The sequence below is a fragment of the Puma concolor genome, chromosome B4, assembly GCF_028749965.1.
Source record: "Puma concolor isolate L17-30 chromosome B4, mPumCon1.1.hap2, whole genome shotgun sequence".
Lineage (NCBI taxonomy): Eukaryota > Metazoa > Chordata > Mammalia > Carnivora > Felidae > Puma > Puma concolor.
This window is the reverse complement of record NC_141673.1, coordinates 5,344,800-5,363,659: the sequence shown is the minus strand read 5'-3', so window position 1 is coordinate 5,363,659 and position 18,860 is coordinate 5,344,800. Positions and strand designations below refer to the sequence as shown.

Here is an 18,860-nt window from a genome sequence, read left to right as displayed (position 1 = left end):
TGGGCTTTCGGGGAAGAATCTGCCCGAAGTTTGAGGCGTGGGAGAGTGTCTGGGCCGGAGGCGCAGACTGGAGTCACAGCACAGGGGGGCTCTGAGGCCTGTGGGGATGAATGACAGCACCCAGGGGCACGGCCCAGGGACAAGAGGCTTCTGGGGGCAAGACCCCGCCAGGACGGGGTGGGTAGAGGAGCCCGTGCTCGGGGAGGGCAGCGTGGGCCTCCTAGAGCTTCCCTAACAAAGCACCGCACACCGGGCTCCTGAAACGACAGGCGTTGATCCTGTCCCCGTCTGGAGGCCCCAAGTCCAAACTCAAGGTGTCGGCAGGGCGGAGCTCTCTCCAAAGACTCGGAGAATCCCTCCCCCGCTGTTCCCATCCTCTGTGTCCCAGGAGCCCTTGGTGCATCCCGGCCCCAGCGTCCACCTCTGTCTCCACGTGGGCTCTCCTGGGCGCATCGGACAAAGACCCACCCATGGCGTACCTGAACTCCATCACACCTGCCAAGACCCCATTTCCAAATAAGGTCACATTCCTGGGGACGGGGTGGGGGGGGACGGGGGGATGGGACTCAGCCTATGTTTCTTGGGGAAACGGTTCAAGCCACGGCCAGCGGTCACCACGTCGTAACACGTTGCGGGGTCTGGGCCGTGATGTCTGGACTGGCTGAGAAAGGCATCAGGAAGGGGGAAGGGGAAGCGGCAGGTGTGGGGGGGGTGTGGGGGTCAGGATGGGAGAGGCCCTTGGCCTGTCCTTTGGAGCCTCGTGTGGTGACTCCACTTCCTTTCCCAAAACGGGGGGCTGGGGGCCACCTGGGTGGCTCAGTCGGTTAGGCATCCGACTCTTGATTTCAGCTCAGGTCATGATCTCACGGTTTGTGAGTTCGAGTCCCGCGTCGGGCTCTGCGCTGACAGTGTGGAGGCTGCTTGGGATCCTCTCTCTCTCTCTCTCTCTCTCTCTCTCTCTCTCTCTGCCCCTTCCTGCCTACTCGCTCTCTTTCTCTCTCAAAAATAAATAAACATTAAAAAAATAAAAACAAAACGAGGAACTGGATTTCAAAGGAGACCTGTAGGTGTCGGTGCAGGGGACGTCATGATGACCTTTGTGCCCTTCTCTTGCACAGAGGACGCCTCCTCCCTGTCAGGGGTCAGCACCTCCCTGTCCCACCACCGCCTGGCTCCCCCCGGGTCTCCTGTTCACCGAAAGGGTGGGGGAGAGGGGAGATGGCCAGCACACGAGTTTTAGAAAGTAGTTATTTGAAACACGTGGTTGGCTAACACACTGTGAGAGCGGAAATCCCGGGCACAGGCCTGGTCCCTCGGTTGTCACTGTGCCGCCTTCGTGGCAGGTGGGGTGCTGTGCTTTACTTCGAGGCAGCTGACGCTTAAAAGTCGGTCTCCCTGGCCCCATAAACATCAACGCTGCTGAGAAGGCAGCTGGCGTCCCTGGCGGGCAACTTTTCACTCCAGAAGCCCAGGGGGGACACTTTGGTCAAAGAGCCTCTCCACTCAAAGTGCGGTGCAGGGGTATGGAGGGCACCTGCGTTGGACGTGCGGAGTCCGGGGCGCAGCCCAGCCCCCCTCCGCCAGGACCTGCGCTTTCCGGAGACGCCAGGTGACCCGCGTGTGCCTTTTAGACCCACCGGGAAGCGCGGGGAGGTCCGAACCGGCAGCCTCTGCCTGGAGGCTAGAGCCCGGCTCCCCACCGCACCCCCCTTGCCCTCCACAGCAGAGCCCCCCTGAACAAGGCTGGTGACAGAGAAGCTTTGTTCCTAGTGTTTCCATGCCACGCCGTCCTCTCTTGTGTCCCTCATCACTAAGGCTGTCACTGGGGCTGAGTGCATGAGGAGCTATAAATAATTTGCATCGATGGAGAAGAGCTTTCCTGTGGGGGTGCAGACGTCCCATAACCCCAAGTGGCCATGATAGTCTTATGCAGTCATTGCTCCCAACCCACTGTCATCAATCATTTGCCTTTTATTTATTCATTCACTCATTCATAGACTCATTCATTCACTCATTCACTCACTCATTCATTCGCTCATTCATTCATTCACTCATTCATTCACTCATTCAGCAAACACAGCTCTGGTGTGTGCCAGGCCCGGATGTGGGGTACAAAGGCACAGATGATGACCGTCTGGCAGGGAGCACAGACAAATCAGCTGGGAGGAGGCCCCGATGGGGTCAGCTGGGTGCTCCCATCTGACTGGAGGCGACTTCGCCCAAGCAAGGGCCATTCCCCCTGGGCCTGCTCTGCAGGTTAGTGGGGGGCCTGTTTGGTGGCTTCCTCCGCCACCCCAGGGTCTGTTTCTACTGCCTTCCCCACCTCCGTCCTTCCCCTCCGGGTCCTGGTCGCTGCTGCCTCGATCTTCTTCGGCTCTTTCTTCGCCAAAGGCCGGCCCTCCGGTGAACCCTTTGCTGCCCCTGACACACCCTCTTACTCTCTGTTCTTCCTTCTTTGTCAGCTCTGTTTCCTTGTCTCTCTTTCCTGCTGCCTCTCCTCTGTAGGAAGGGCCGGGTCTCGCCTGCATCCCAATGCACTGCTTTCCAGTTTATTAAAATTGCCTTTAGTTCGCGGGCTTGATTTACTTTGGGTCTTAGACACAGGATGTAAAAAAAAAAAAGTTTGGGGGCACCTAGGTGGCTCTGTTGGTGAAGCATCTGACTTGGACTCAGGTCATGATCTCGAGGTTCTTGAGTTCGAGCCCCGTGTCAGGCTCTGTGCTGACAGCTCAAAGCCTGGAGCCTGCTTCGGATTCTGTGTCTCCCTCTCCCTCTGCCCCTTCCCTGCTTGCGCGCTGTCTCTCCCTCTCAAAAATAAATAAACATTAACATTTTTTTAAATAAGTAGATAAAAATTAAAAAACCTGTGGTTAAAAAAATAAAAATGAGAAACATTGCGGTAACATATACATAAGATAAAATTTACTACTACAACTATATTTGTAAGTTTATTTATTTTGAGAGAGAGAGAGAGAGAGCATGAGCGGGGGCGGGGGGGCAGAGAGAGAGGGAGAAAAAGAGAATCCCGAGCAGGCTCCCCGATGCCAGCACAGAGCCCGATACAGGGCTCGAACCCATGAAACCACGAAAGCGTGACCTGAGCCAAAGTCAAGAGTCAGATGCTTAACTGACTGAGCCACCGAGGTGCACCTGTTGCAACCATTGTCAAGTGTATGATTCTGTGGTACGGAGTCCATCCGGAGTGTTAGGCAGCCACCACTACCATCGGTTTCCGGGACTCTTCGTCTTGCAAACCCGAAACTCTGTCCCCGCCAAACCCCCCGCCCCCGGCAGCCCCTGATGACTGCCATTCTACTTTTCATCTCGACGACTGTGGCTCCTCTAGGGAATCATACGAGGTTGTCCTTCCGTGTCGGGCTCATCTCACCGAGCACGACGTCCTCGGGGTTCCGTGCTGTGGCCCCGGCTCAGAATCTCAGGTGCATACACGTGGGTTGACCACGTTCCGTTAGTCCGTTCACCTGTCGACGGGCACTGGGGCCGTTTCTCCCTTCAGAGACAGGCTTTTGTGACTCATCCGCTATTCGCGAAACATCTACTACGCGTGATGCTTCTAGAACAAAGATTCTCGTTTCACATCTCTTTTTCACATTACGTGGAAACGACCGCATTCGTTGTCGAAAAATGTCTTCAGTCGCAGGTCTTCTTGGACGGACTCTGCGACACAAGGGCCCGCGTTCGGCTGCCGTGGTGCTCCTGGGGGGGGGGGGATTTAAGCTCCATATTTTAACAGTTTTTGATACGAACCACTTAAATAGCACTGATGATTGAACAGTGTTTTCAAGCCTTGCATTTTACTGATTTCCTGAAGTTTGAAATTTTGACAGTCTTGAGATAATTCGCCATACACGGTGCAGCTTCACGTTTTTAACACTCCCGATTCGAGAGCATAATTGGCTCACAGCTGCTCAGCCTCTGATCTCCGTCAGTAACAGACTGTGGGAGGTGTGGCAGGTGGATAATCCTGGAACACGCTTTTCCCCCTGCGAGCTGGGAACCCGAGCGAACCACTGATAAATGACACTGTTTTCAACTGATGCTCCGGCTCCGCCTGAGGATCCGCTTTCTCAGTCACAACCTGTTCCAATTAGCCCTGAGGTCAGTTCTCCTCACTCCGCGTGAACACCCATTTGCTACTTTTTGCACTGACGGAAAGGCAAAGTTCGCGTTAGTCGTTTCCCCTTGACAGCGTATCTGGAGATTAAAAGGTGGGCTTCGGGGCGCCTGGGGGGCTCAGTGGGTTGAGCGTCCGACGTCGGCTCAGGTTGTGATCTCACGGCTCGTGGGTTCCGGCCCCGCGGCGGGCTCTGTGCTGACGGCTCAGAGCCTGGAGCCTGCTTCCCATTCTGTGTCTCCCTCTCTCTCCGACCCTCCCACGCTCATGCTCTGTCTCCGTCTCAAAAATAAATAAAACATTAAAAAATAAATAAATAAATAAAAGGTGGGCTTCCCTAAAGGTTTATGTACATGTGTAAAATGTATGCGTGTATACACATGTACGTAAAACGTTTGCAGGGGTGGATGTGGGTTTTACAGATCGCTAATTCAGTTCCCTGGCCGTTAGAACGTAAGCTCCACCGGGCAGGTCTTTGCTTCCGCTCCGAGTGTGTCCCAAGGTCTGGGATCATGCTTTTCCGCTCGAAACCACACCACGGATGGTACGTCCGCGCGAGAAAACATTCGCGAAATGTTCTCTCGGTGCAGCTGGACTCCGCTATGATTTACGTAATCACGGATGCACATTTAGGTGGTTCCTATTTTCCAAAAAGACAAGCTATGTTGCAATATACTTCTACTTTATATAATAGCACAGAAAGTTTTATAGAATAAAATACGTAAGAAGTGGGATTGTTACCAACCCACTCTTGGAGGTGCTAAGTTAAAAAGGCATTTGTAACACGAGGAAAGGTTTTGTGTACTTCCTCAGAGCTCAACACAACAGGATCTGAATCCTGGTCATCTTGTAGACGATGATTTTTAGCAGTCCCACCATCGTTACCGCTGTTAGGGCTTTCTGGCAAAAATGTGCAGTAAGTCAAGTTCAGTTTGGGTTTGGGCACGATCTGCTCCCGGATCTGGCCCAGTGCCTATTTCTGTATGGCCTGTGAGCTAAGAATGGCTTTACATTTTAAACAAGGTTTTCGAAAAAAAAAACATCAAAAGAAGATCTTTTGTGACAGGTGAAAATGCTATGAAATGTAAATTTCTGTGCACATAAATAAAGTTTTATTGGAACACAGCCACGCACATTTGCTTATGTATTGTCGACGGCTGCTTCCGGGCTGCAACAGGACAGTTGAGGAGTTGTGACAGGCCGTATGGGCCGCGAAGTTGAAAATATCCGCTGTCTGCCCCCTAACAGACCCCTGCCCTATGCCACTGTCCTTCCCAGCCCCAGAGATGTCCTCATGATGGGCTGTGGTGGCCGAGCCTGCTCCCTCCAGCAGCCAGGAGGAAGTGGGTAGTGCCCTACCCTTCGTCATCCTCCCCGCCACCCAAAGCATGGCTGTCATTCTCTCACTGCTCCCACGTTAAGTGGGAGGAGGAAAGCAAAGCCTTTCATTGTGTAGGCAGATGATACATATATAAGGCAAGTTAATAGTGAAAGAAATTCAGACTAAGGTGTGAATGTCTAATAGGCCTGGCCTCCGCTCTGCCCACCCATATAAAAAGTGCTGGCATTTTTCAAGGGGCTTGCTCCCTAAAAGCTTGGGGGAAGCCTTTCTTGAGGGGGATGCATCATTTTTCAGGGGGCCCTACCCACTCACCTCCGCGGAAGGAACCAACAGCTCCGTGCCAACCTGTCGCCCTCTCCTCCTCTATAAAATGCTTTCAGGAACGAAGCGCCTATGTGGTTTAGTTTGCCTACTATGCAAAATGAAAACTCAGAGGAGTTGCTAATAAGTGGAAATCCAACTTCCCTTGTTGCAAACTTTGCTGATGTTTCCAAAATCACCAAGTAAGAGGCTGCTGATCACTGCTGTCAGGGATTCCTGTTTAATCCGCACGCGGTAGGGGAGAAAGCGTTACCGCGCCAGGTTTTAAATTCCAGGCGAGTGTGGTCATCTTTGCGCGCTCCCGGCGTTTCCCGCGAACACCGCGCGGTACTCTCTTGCCAGATCCTTCCGGGAGCAAACTGATGGCATCACACCCCCGAAAGCCGACTTTAGAGACGGTGCGGGCACCCCGTCACTGAATTAACGATTCCCTTCGCTTCTCTACACACTTGGGGCTCGCCCACGACTGCTAGGAGGTTTGAAAATGAGCAACACAAGAAAATGTTTCACAGGCTCCATACGCCCTTGGACGGGTTCCCTTTCCTCTCCCAAAGAGCTAAGGGCTGCTTTGCGTTTTTGGAGAGACACTTGTTTTTAGTTCTGTGAAGGGGCAATAGAAGAAAGCGGGAAGCTCTAAAACCCTCCTTAAAAGCTTCGAGAGGGGCGCCTGGGTGGCTCAGTCGGTCGAGCGTCCGACTTCAGCTCAGGTCACGATCTCGCGGTCCGTGAGTTCGAGCCCCGCGTCGGGCTCTGGGCTGACGGCTCGGAGCCTGGAGCCTGTTTCAGATTCTGTGTCTCCCTCTCTCTCTGCCCCTCCCCCGTTCATGCTCTGTCTCTCTCTGTCTCAAAAATAAATAAATGTTATAAAAATTAAAAAAAAAAAAAAAAAAAAGCTTTGAGAGCCGAGCCGCGGTGCCGTGAGACGCACGTTTTTGAGGGAATGCAACCCCAAAGCAGGCAAGCTAAAGAACTCAAATTGTCCTGCCTACAGGTGTCGTTGATTTTTCCCCAAGACGTTACGGAGGGAGAACTGATATGCAGGAAAACGTGCAAACCCTCGGCATGCCGGTCTACACCCGTGTGACTACCACCCACACCACCGCACGGAACGTGCGCATGGCCAGGTGCTTCCCGGTGCCCACATCCGGGCCAGTCCCTCTGCCCCGGGGGGGGGGGGGACCACTCTCATCATAGCAAAGAGGCCATCTGTTCTTACACGTCAAGTGAGTGGATTCCCTCAAGGGTGTACCCTCGCCTCTCAACAGAACGTCTTTGAGAGATCTCTGCCGAAGCGTTAGGACAAATGGCCCGCACTCAGGAGACATTTGTTCCCTGTCCTCAACGAAGCTCCTAAGGAACTGGCCTCTTTGGAAGCCACACTCCAAACGCACATCAAATGGTTTTCTTTCATAGGGGCAGCTGCGTGTAATCCGATTTTCGTAATTATTCTCCAAATGTAAAGCGGATGTACAGTACAGGCGTGGGCTCTACGTGTGTGACATGCTAAGAAGAGGGAGGCCGAGTTGGCGAGGACAGAACTAAGATCATGTTTCTGCTCCTTGTGAAATTCTCTCTTTTTTAATGAAAAAGCAGTACTTTCCAGTCTTCAAGTGAGTGTCGATGTTTGCTGCTCTGTACCGCGATTTGGAAAGTGGTTTTGGTTAGACTGCCCCAGCGGAAATGCTGTATAAAATCCCTAAGAGCCAGGCCAGGAGGGAAGGAGAGTTTTGGGGGGTTAGATCATTGCCCCTCCTTCGTCTAGCCCTGAAAAAAAATTACAAATTAATCCACGGCCATTAAGTCGATTCTTGATTGTTATTTGTGGCACACACACACGAGACAAGCCATTACAACGAACGCAATAATTTAAAACAACCTTCAAAGCTGCATTTAATAAGAGATCATCCAATTCTCCAACCCAAAATGTGCGAGGAAAATTGTGTGTGTGAGTGCACATGTTGTCTCTGCAGAAAAGGGAACGATTATAAACACGACTGAGACATCATCACTTTGCACGGATTTCTTGGTAACAAGCACCACGCCTGCATTTAAAACATGATTATATTTTTGTGCAAACGATTCCTACAAAACTCCAGGAACCCTACTATCCTGTAAAGCCCAGCTCAGTTCCTCTTACAGCTAGGAATCACTTGGTTGTAGTGAGTAGTCCTGCTGGGAACAGGTGGGCCAGGCGTCTTCTAGAGAAATCTGTTCATGGTGTGATGACATTTATTTATTTCTTTTTTAAATTGACTTATTCTTTTGAATGTTTATTTTTGAGAGACAGAGCATGAGCAGGAGAGGAGCAGAGACAGAAGGGAGACACAGAATCCGAAACAGGCTCCAGGCTCCGAGCTGTCAGCACAGAGCCCGACGCGGGGCTCGAACCCACGGACCTCGGGATCATGACCTGAGCTGAAGTCGGATGCCCAACCGACTGAGCCACCCAGGCGCCCCTGTAATGACATTTTTAAAAGTAGGATTCCACCCGTCTCCACAGCGTTCAAAGTAGCAGCTAACAAGCAGAAACTGTAAATTCTGTGTGTTCCCGGGGAAGCCGGACCCACTGATGAAATACTCAAAATAACTGATTATTTACTTGGGGGGGTGGGGCACAGGACTGTATCCTCTGCTCCCGGGTCTCGTGGCCCAGGAGCACATGTGCTTCCCACGGCTACCTTTCCACTTGCTGGGACCTGTGGTAGGTGTGCCGAGGGCAGTGGGAGGGTGGGGGTGTCCGTGGGCCCCTCACAGCGGTAGTGGACTTCTCGCGTGCACACTTCTCTAGAGTAAACCATCGGTGCTGTGCATAGGATTCTCAAAGGGGTCAGAGCCGCCCGCCCTGGATGCCAGCCTCCCTCCCGCATCCAGAGAGCTCTGTCTAGCCCTGACTCTGCCATGACCCCATTGGGATGTCAATAACCGAGTTCACAACCTTTCTGTGTTTTCCCCAGCCCGGTTAGAGACCCCCCCCCCACCATCAAAAGGGGCGTTGGAAGCCTCTGGGACCTCTGACCCTGACCCTGACCCCCAGTTATTGTCCAAATGTTGTGGTTTGCAACCCTGAGAGCTCATTCTTGTCTGGTCCCTTCCCTGTGCCACGGCCTCCGAGACTCTGGCCTGGCCCGTTTCAGTGACTTGTGAATTGCTCTCGGGCCCTGGGTTTTGCTTCCTTTCATCACTCAGTTTTCCCATTAATCCAACGTGTACGGTCTCTGCTCAGACCCTCTCAGTGGCTCAGGGCTCCTTGAACACGGCATTGATCTGGTTCCCTCCACCATAAAGGCTCAATCCACGCCAGGCAATGTGCCTTTGTTTCTTGTCACTTCACACCCCCAGGTGCCTGTCTTTACTTAGCATCCTCTCCCCGTCCGTCACCCCTTCTGCCTGCCTGCCGAGTTTTCTCTCCCTTTACTGAACCAAGGCAGAAGGTTCAGATTTCACCCGGGTCCCAGGTCAGACGGCCCTTTCCGGACAAGCCTCCTCTCCCCCACCTCACGGGGTTCCTAAAGGCATGACCTGTGAGTCCCGTATTACTGCGGGTCAGCATGTGCTCTCCTGGAGGGCAAGGCTCTGTCCTTGTGGTCTGTGCACCCCCAGCGGGAGGACGGGGCTCGGTACCCGCTCAAGAGCACCGAGTGTGCCGGGGACACGGAGCAGGCACGATGGGGACAGGGGCATGGAGAATCAACCTCAGGCCATCCTTGCCACCCCAACTCTCCTACCCTTCCCCGCGGTCCCCCTGTGACAGCCCTGCCTCAGACTGACCCAACCCCTCAGCCCTGGCCCGGCAAGAAACAGCCTTAACTCTCTGTCCACTTCCCTCCTAAGTCACCTGGGCGCTGGAGCTGGTGCCTCAGACCCCGGTCTTACGCCTTCACCCACTGTCCCGCTGCCAGCAGCAGTCAGGCCTATGAACCCCAATCCAATCCCGTCATCCCAGTCTGAAAACCCTCTCTCAGCCTCCAGCGCTTACAAGGTCTGCCCTGCCCTCTTCTCCCCTTCTCCCCTCCCTGGAGCCCCCATCCCGTCCCCTCCGGTCCCTCTCCTGCCTCTGCCTGAACACCGACCCCCCGATTCCAGGTCAGCCCTGGAAACCTCACCCCTTGGGAAACACCCCGAGTTCCCCTAGGACCGGGGGAGGGGTTCAGAGGGCGCCTATCGGCCAGCGCGGCTTAGGAGTGGGGACAGTTCACAGGGGGTTCCCCCAGCCCCGGGCCTGGTTCCCGGCAGAAGTTCAACGAGCGAAACGCGGTTCTTTGCCGCACGTCGGTCGCGCTCCCCACCGGAGCCTGGGCACCAGAGCCCTCGGGCGCGGGGCTCGAGCGTGTAGGACAAAAGGTCGCCGCGAGCCCCGGGGGTGCGGCCCGCGCGGCCCTCGGGAGCCAAGCCCCTTCACTTCTCGGAGGGGGGAGTACGGGCGCGCGGCGCGGGATCGGCCGAGGGCTCAAGGCGGCGACCGCAGAGCCGGGACGGCCGTGGCCTCTGCGGCAGCGCGTCGGACCGGGGGGCGGGGGGATGGGGGCGGGGACCGAGGGGGGCGGGGACCGAGGGGGGCGGGCGGCGGGGGCCGCGCCCTCCGGCCCCTCCCCGGGCGAGCGGGCGGCGGCGGCGGCGGCGGCGACCCGGGCGGTTCCCACTCGCGCTGCGCCCGCCGGCGGCCCCCGCGCGGCCCATGTCCTCCGCGCCGCTGCGCTCGCCCCCCCTGCGGCCCCCCAGGATGAAGAAGGACGAGTCGTTCCTGGGCAAGCTCGGCGGCACGCTGGCGAGGAAGAAAAAGGCCAGGGAGGGTGAGTGCGCCGGCCGCGCAGGCGTCCCCGCGCGCCCCGCCCGGGTGGCTCCCCCCCTCCCCTCCCCCCCACCGCCGGGTCCCCGCGTCCCCGCCCCGCCGGGCCCCGCGCACGCGTCTCCGGGCTCTGCCGGGGTCCACGCGTCCCCCGTAGGGGGTGGCTCCCCGGCCCGCGCGCTCCGGTCGCCTGACCCCGCCGGCCCGCGCGGCGCGCCGCCGTGACCTTCGGAAGAGGCCTTGACCCTCGTTCCTCCTTCCTCCCGGGCCCTTTAAACGCCAGCCGGGGACACTTGGGCGAGCCGGGCCGCCCCCTCCCGCGGCGGGTCGCGGATGGGCGCTCGAGCGGAAGGCGGACGTGGAGCGGGAGGCGCGTTGCCCTGCGGCGCGCACGCCGGCTCGAGTCGCCCTCCACCCGGACCGCCTGCGGGCCGACCGCACGTAGCCGTGCGCGGTCACCCTCACTTCGCCGGACATTTGCTGGCTCGGCCCGGGCCGGGGGGCCCGGCGGGGGTTCGGTGCGGGAGCCCCTGCGGGGGACGCCGCCCCCGCCCTGGAGCGGGGAGGCAGGAAGGGGGCCAGAGTGTGCAGAGGCCCCGGGCCGGGGGTGGGGGCGGGGGCGGGGGCTGCGACCTAGGGCCCCGGAGCTCCCTTCCCCCTTCTGTGTGCTTCGGCAAATAATCCTAAAAAAACCACCTGCCTTCCCTTGCATTTTAAAAGTTTTCGAAAAGAGTTGCCCGGGACTTCACTTCTGCCGGCCTGTGTGTGCTTCACATGCACTGCTGTTCCCAGGGCCTCTCCGAGGACTTGCATTCCTGAATTTTCCCTTTGTCTGGCGAGGAGATTGCTCCTCTGGGACAGATTCCGGATGGGCCTGGGTGAGCGGCGCTTACAGGGAAGGGAAGAGGCAGCTGTGATCAGGCAGGTGGGGGAGCTGGCCTCAGGCAGGTCCTGGAGAAAAAAGGACCTGAGAGTTAGGGGTGTGTCGACTGATCTCCTGAAGCCACCTGGGGCTGACTTAGCCCCTAAAAAGTCTTTTGTTTTTCCAGGTTGATTGTACCCCCTGGGACACATGTACCCCAAGGATGCGTACCCACGGGGACACTAACTCCGTTAATTTCCCCCTGGGACGTGTGTATTCCCAGGGATGCCTGTGTGACGTTTTTCTCTCTAGGGGATGCGTTCCCTTCAGGGATTTTGGTGGAGGTGGGGGGTGCACCCTGGCATCTCCCATCAGGGAAGCTGTTACCGAATTAGATTATTCAGTTCCCGTCGGGGGAGGACTTTGTCACCTTTTAGTGGCTTCCCCATATTCCTGAACAAATTGGCCACTCCTCTCTCGAGCCTTACAAGTCATACCTCCCAAGTGAGATCATATACATGAGAGTCACCCCTCTGTGTCATTCAGTCTGCCTTGGTGATGTGTGTCCGCACCCACAGTCACGTTGCCCTCAACAAAAGTCATTTCAGGGCCTCAGTTGCAGACATAAGTGACATTTCCTCTCCCAATTTGTTCAGCCTCAGAAGAGACAGCCGAGGTTCTTTTTTTTTTTTTTTAAGCTTATTTATTTATTTTTTGAGAGAGAGTGAGCAGGAGAGGGGCAGAGAGAGAGAGAGAGAGAGAGAGAGAGAATTCCAGGCAGGCTCCGCACTGTCAGCACAGAGCCCGATGCGGGGCTTGAACTCACAAAGTCTGAGATCATGACCTGAGCCAATATCAAGAGTTGGACACTTAACAGATTGAGGCACCCAGTCGTCCCCAGCCAAGGTTCTTGCTTTCGTGGAACAGGGAGTCCGTTGTGATAAGTAAACAGACCAGTAGCACTAGAATAGCGTGTGATCTGAAGGAGACGTGGAAAGTGCAGGCCGACAGAGAAGGGCTCAGAACAGGTCATGTTTGGGTTGAGATCAGAAGAAACCAGGGGAAGACAGCTCCCGCAGAATAGCAAGTAAGTGGAATGTTCTGGACTGCTGCAGCTTTTTAGGGGTGACATCTACACTCCCGGAATAGGAAGAACACAGGCCTGGAGTGATGGACTGGTCCCGAGTTCCAAAGTGAAATGCTTCTTGTCTTTGCTTTCTCGGAACTAGCGTGCGTCTAGTAAATTGAGGGCCAATCTGGTCTGATGTGAATGCACCAAGAATCCTAGTGGTCAGAGGCATCGTGTGATGAAGAGGGTGGGCAGGGATGCTTGTGGTTTGCTGTGGTTGCTTTTGCGTATGTTAGGCAGGGAGCTCTGCCTCGGTTCTCAAAGTTGGGGTGCCTGGCATACTGGGGGGGGGTTCCCCCATACAAACCAAAGGCCCGAAACCCGAATTGAGCTCAGACGTAGGCACTGGGGCGAGGCTGGGCCTAGAAGGGCTTATTGGCTTCCGACTGGTCTTCTGGGAGGTGGACTGCACCGATGCAGAGACTGGATAACGAGGTCCTGAGTAATTGAGGGTTGCCAGGACTCTAGGAGGCCAGTTGCTTGGCCGTGTGCCCTCCCGATCTCCGTGCTGTTCATGCAGTTCTTGAGCTGGGGCAGGACCTGGCCCGGACTTCGGGCCCCTGCGGGATGGCAATCATTTGCCTACCCTGGCACCATCAGGAAGAGGGTGGGTGCTTAGAGATTGTCAGGCACTGACAGGTGTATGGTGGGTTTCATTTTCCTTTTTGTTACAAAGTTGGCGGTGATTTCAGGAGCGTGGGTGGTGACGCAGCCCCTGTGGGGGTGGGGGTGAAGATTCTGGAGGTTAGAGATGTGGGGAGCCTGCAGGCACTGCCCACTCCCCACCAGATTGGCAGAGGTTGTGGTTGTGACAAGGCACAGAGAGACACGTTGGGGTGAACATCCTGTCTTCTGCAGGACGAGATCATTTTAGGAAATGCGTTGTTCTGGGGTTCGGAGGAGCCGGTGCAGGAAGTGCCCGTGGATGAATTCACGGCGTGATTAAGGCTGATGTTCTCCGGGAGGGAACCACATCGTGTCACGTGGTGGCCCGGTTTAGAAAACAGAACTGTGACTAACTGTGGACATCGGAAAGTGTGGGAAGGAACCCTTGAAAAACCCCAAAGCTCCCCGTAGAAGGCCCGGAGACTTTTGGGAGCAACTTACTACAAGCTGCTTTGGTTTTACTGGAGCTGGGCAGAGCAGGTGCAGGGGAAAGACTGCCCACGCCGGGTCCCCCTGGTGACCACGGATGAAAGACCCTAGAGGTCCAGTGGGCCACGAGGTGGGGCCAGGGGACATTCCAGGGACCACAGCTGCCTTGTTCAGTCTTTAGAGGTGAGCAGCCAGCTCTGGGGCCAGGATGGCCCTGGATGGAAGGGGCCGAATGGAAGGCCCAGACACCTGTTCCTCCTTTCTGAGGAAAGAAAGCATTTAGGAAGTTCTTATTGTCTTTTTTTTTTTTTTTTTTGTAAAAGTACTTTCTTTTTTTTTTTTTTTTAACATTTTAATTTAATTTTGAGAGACAGAGACAGAGCATGAGCAGGGGAGGAACAGAGAGAGAAGGAGACACAGAATCTGAAACAGGCTCCAGGCTCTGAGCTGTCAGCACAGAGCCCGACGCGGGGCTCGAACCCACGGACCGTGAGATCATGACATGAGCCGAAGTCGGACGCTTCACCGACTGAGCTACCCAGGTGCCCCATGTAAATGTACTTCCTTAGAGCAGCCAGGTTCTCGTTCCCTGATGACTTCTATGTGGAATGTGCCGGTTGGTGAGGTGTCTGTTCAGATCTTGGGCTCTTTTTTAATCGAGTTGCTTGATTTCTTACTGTCGGATGCTAAGAGCTCCTTGTGTGTTTCAGATGCACTGGAGCCTTTTGTAGATATTTTCTCCTAGTCTGGGGCTCGTCTTCTGCTTCTCTTCCTTCTGGCATTTGATGCAGAAACATCGATCAATGAGCAAGATACTGATGGAGACCTCCCGCAGGATCTAAATCTAAAGGGACCATGAGGTGGCTGTGACCTTGAACTGAAGGTTGAAAGTATTAAGCTTCTTAAGTAACTTCCAGGAGAAAATCTCTACACCACCCATCTTACATTTTTTTTTTTTTTTTTAATGTTTATTTTTGAGACAGAGAGAGACAGAGCATGAGCTGGGGAGGGCCAGAGAGAGAGGGAGACACAGCATCCGAGGCAGGCTCCAGGCTCTGAGCTGTCGGCACCTGGTTCGAACCCACGAACCTTGAGATCATGACCTGAGCTGAAGTTGGATGCTTACCCAACTGAGCCACCCAGGCGCCCCTCTACACCACCCATCTTAAGCCCTGTCTTTTACAGAGTGATCAGCCGTGTTGATTCTGCGTAGACCCCAGCACAACCCGCTCACACATTGCTCTATAATAAGAACACCGGGATAAAGATGCTATGTAATTTAGCCCTTCGAGGTAGGAATTTTTAACTCACTGCAAGTTCTACGCGGGGCAGGAATTTCCCCCTCGTTTTATAGCTGAGAAAACACAACCTCGCCCAGTAGCCACTTCACCATGGGTTTAGTGGTTCTGGGGGTGACTCTGCCCCCAGGGGACGCTGGCATTGTCTGGGGACATGTTGGGTGGTCACGACTGGGGCTGGGGGTGCTTCTGGCATCCAGGGGATGCGGGCCAGGAATGCTGTGCACATCCTACAACACACAGGACAGACAGCTTGTGCTGTAACAGCACATAGCAGTGAATTATTGGCCCCAGATGTCCGGTCAGAGTGCCAACGTGGACGACCCGGATGTTTGTTTCTGGAGGTGTCTCGAGAACTCCAAGAGAGGGCTGAGTAGTCCCAGCTGGTGGGGAAGCAACTCCGGGCTCAGCCCCTGGAGTCGAGAAGCCCCTGCAGCCCCGCCGTGAACCTGCCTGGCCTGGGGCTCAGCATCTGGGGCTCTCTGCTCAGTTTCCTGAGGGGGAGAATCCGCCTGGCCTACTTGGGCCCAGGCACCAGTCTCAGAGTCCTGGTGAGTGGGGTCCCGTTGGGGGGTAGGTTCCCAGAGTGTGCAAGATGGGAGAGCGCTCCTCCCCAGAAGAAACGAAATTTCAAACTTTCCTGAAGGTTCAGAGGACGTGCAGCCAGACCCCCTCCCCCCGCAGAAGGGGGAGGGGGACGTCCTCCCCTTCCAGGACAGCAGAGGGAGGAGGTGGCCCTGACTTCTAGGGCCTAAGGGCACAGGTGGAGGAGTCTTGACGGGCGCTTACCTAGCAGGCTGGGAGCTGGTGATGGGGCAGTGACGGCCACAGGCCTGTCCTCGGGAGCTGGTGATCGAGACCTTTGGGGGACACACAACCCGTTCCGGCTGGAGGAAATGGTCCCCCTGATGGCATGCAAAGGAAGGCTGGGAATTAGCTAGGAGGGGGTGGGTGTGTGGGGCTTCCCGCCAGGGGCCCTGGAGGAGACCCCGGCTCGTCCCCGGCTTTTGGGGAAATGTAGGCAGTTCACGGTGGCTGGGCTGTAGTGTGGCATGTGGGTCGCGGTGAGCCGCGATCTGCGTTACTTTAGAAGGTCTAGTGGGTGCCGGGGGTGGGAACAGCCACCGTGCGCACAGGCACAGGTGGACTTCCCCCAGGCGGTGCGGTGGGTGGGGAAGAATCTGGATTCCCAGACAGCGAGGACAGAGCAGCTGCAGAAGTCGTGGCCCAGAGGCTGCTCTAAGAATGAAGACGTTTTGCGTGAAAACATCAGATGAGGCCGCGTTCTCCGCCTCGTCCCCAGCTCCCAGTGGGTGCAGGGCTGACACACCCGGGTCGCCACTGGAGTGGTAGTTTGCAGCCCATTCAAGACATTGTGCAAACTTTGAAGTGATTTCTACATGCTGTTTTATAGCAGAGCTCAACAGCCCATTGATTGACTCTTATGTTTTTATTTTTATCTTATTTTTTTATTCTTCTTTAATTTTTTTAAATGTTTATTTATTTTTGAGACAGAGAGAGACAGAGCATGAACGGGGGAGGGGCAGAGAGAGGGGGAGATACAGAATCGGAAGCAGGCTCCAGGATCCGAGCCGTCAGCCCAGAGCCCGACGCGGGGCTTGAACTCCTGGACCGCGAGATCGTGACCTGAGCTGAAGTCGGACGCCCAACCGACTGAGCCACCCAGGCGCCCCTATTTTTCTCTTTTAAAGTTTATTTATTTTGAGAGAGGAGAGAGAGAGAGAATCCCAAGCAGGCTCCGCACTGTCAGCACACAGCCCTACGTGCGGCTCAAATTCACGAACCGTGACCTCATGACCTGAGCTGAAATCAGGAGTCAGATGCTTAACTGACTGAGCCACTGGGCGTCCCTGATTTACCTTTAAAAATAAAAATGGAATGGTGCCAACATAGAGGGAAAGAATTTGTAATGAGCTTCGTGTCTTTGGCCCGGGAGATGGGACTCTTAGAATTCCTTGCGTTTCCAGGCACGCATGTGATCACTTTGCCGATCTGCAGGACCCTTTGAACATGAACTGCAGATCATGTTTTAGGTCAGTGGGACTCCTAACCTGTGAGAAGGGAATGGGACCGTGGAGGCATGTAAGTAGGTGAGGACCGGGGCCAGGCACACGGTGGGTTCTAGAATAGTCTACGGTACGAGGAGCCAGTGTCGGGCCCACGAGGTTCTCTGAAGAACTCCGCACCCTTTTCTCCAAACGCAAATGCCTCTTCTTTGACCCACTTCTGTTCATGGGCGGTGCGGAGGGGCAGCTCCGGTCGGAGAGGAAACGCACTGTCTGTTCATCTGTGACTCTGTTCAGCTCCTGGATTGCGACAGATTCCTTAGGGAGGTGGGGTAGAAATCACTGGAAACCGCTGTGCTGTTTTTCCTCTCTCTGGCCCAGAGGAAGTGGCTTTCAGGGAGCTTTTGGTGTGGCTTTGTAGTTTCCTTTGATTATTATCCTGATGGCGATCTTCAAGCCCAGCGTTTCTCCTTGTTTGTTTCCCCAGGTCATGGGGGTGGGGAGCGGGCCGGGGGAGGGGTGGTTTTTACAAGAGAAACACACGTAGGCATGTCAACTTGTACCAAAGTGGGCTCTTTTTCTTGGTGGCCCACTAACATCTCTTGGAAATCCTTGCTTCGGTGAGAAAGGGAAACTGCCTCGGAGCCCAGAGCGGTGACTTTCATGCTCCTTAGCTTTCTGTGCAGAGACGGCCTCTTTAGGAACAGCTAACTCTTAGCATCCTGGTCCTACCTGCCGGGCCCCAGAAGCATCAGTCGCCTTGGCAACCCCACACTCATCAGAGGAGCTCTGCTCTGAATGCCTGTCTTAACTCCCCGAAATTAATATTTATCGCACATCCTGAACTTGCTCCCTGTCTGGTAGTCAGAATAATGAAGGGATGTTTATAAGACGTGAGTGGGTACGTGCTTGCTGGGAGTGGTTTTTAAGTGCTCCGTGTGATCGATCCCCGCCCCCCCACCCCCGCTGTGGTTGGCAAAGGCCAGGTAGGTACCTTTACCCAGCCGTCTCTTGGTTTCCAAATAGCCGGTTCCGTCACATAAAAGATGTACCCTAAGGAAGCAGGTTTCCTCTCTGGCATCAGCTCTCGCTTTATGTAGGTTTCAGATGCAAAACTGCTTTACTTCCTAGCGAGTCTGTTTGCTGTTTATTTATTATGTTAACGCAGGGGCTGAAACAACAGATTAGGAGGTTTAGGAGTGCGCTGTAAACATGTTGGCTTGGTGGCGTGAATCTGCTTGTCTGTACTAATTGCTGTTGGGGTAAAGAGAGCATCGTATGGAATGCGCTCAAGTCGAGAATTTTTGGCGGCTCTCGCGTCCTAGCGACCCCGCTTTCTGGTTGTCACTGAGAATGGAGTGAGCAGGTCTGGGAGGCGCGGGATCGGCTCCGCGAAGCTGGCGGGGGGGGGGGGGTCCTTTACTTTTCTCCCGACTCGGAGTGTGGGGCCGTGGGAACCCCCTCGAGGCTCCGTGTTCAAGCTCCGGAGGGGGAGTGCAGGGGAGATAGCACTCCGCGGTTCCCAGCTGGCTCGTCTCGGCTGTTCCTCAGGAGCGCGGTGTGTTCCAGGGGGAGGCCGAGGGCAGTGGAGGAGCCAGGTCTGGGCTTTGCACCCTTGCTGCGTGCGTCTGCTGCTTCACCCCTGAGCCTCTGTCCTGACCACACGGGCCACGCGGAGGCCGGTGGCACTGGCCCTTGGGCCATGCGTGTGAGGATAACAGGCTGGCGGAGGCGAAGTCTTATGAGCGCCTGGGGGCGTGCCCAGGCCGTGGTCCTTGAGGACGATGTTGGCAAGTGAGGGCACTGACACGGACACCAGAGCCGCTTAGGGGCCGGGCAGGGGCGGCGTGACGGCTGCCTCTCGA

The 18,860-nt window shown here is 55.4% G+C and overlaps 1 protein-coding gene across 6 annotated transcripts in view; it reads left to right on the top strand.

Moving 5' to 3' along the window:
- Nucleotides 1–10,378: 10,378 nt before the first annotated feature.
- PARVB (parvin beta) overlaps nt 10,379–18,860 on the top strand; it is a 103,902-nt gene continuing 95,420 nt past the window's right edge. For 2 of the 6 annotated variants that reach the window (XM_086712058.1, XM_086712057.1), the window contains exon 1: nt 10,382–10,588. In XM_086712058.1, coding sequence (XP_086568184.1) covers nt 10,474–10,588 — 115 coding nt within the window. In that variant the 5' untranslated portion in view covers nt 10,382–10,473. Of the gene's footprint in view, nt 10,589–18,860 lie in introns of all 6 variants that reach the window. The other 4 variants (XM_086712050.1, XM_086712052.1, XM_086712056.1 and 1 more) reach the window with 4 other exon arrangements.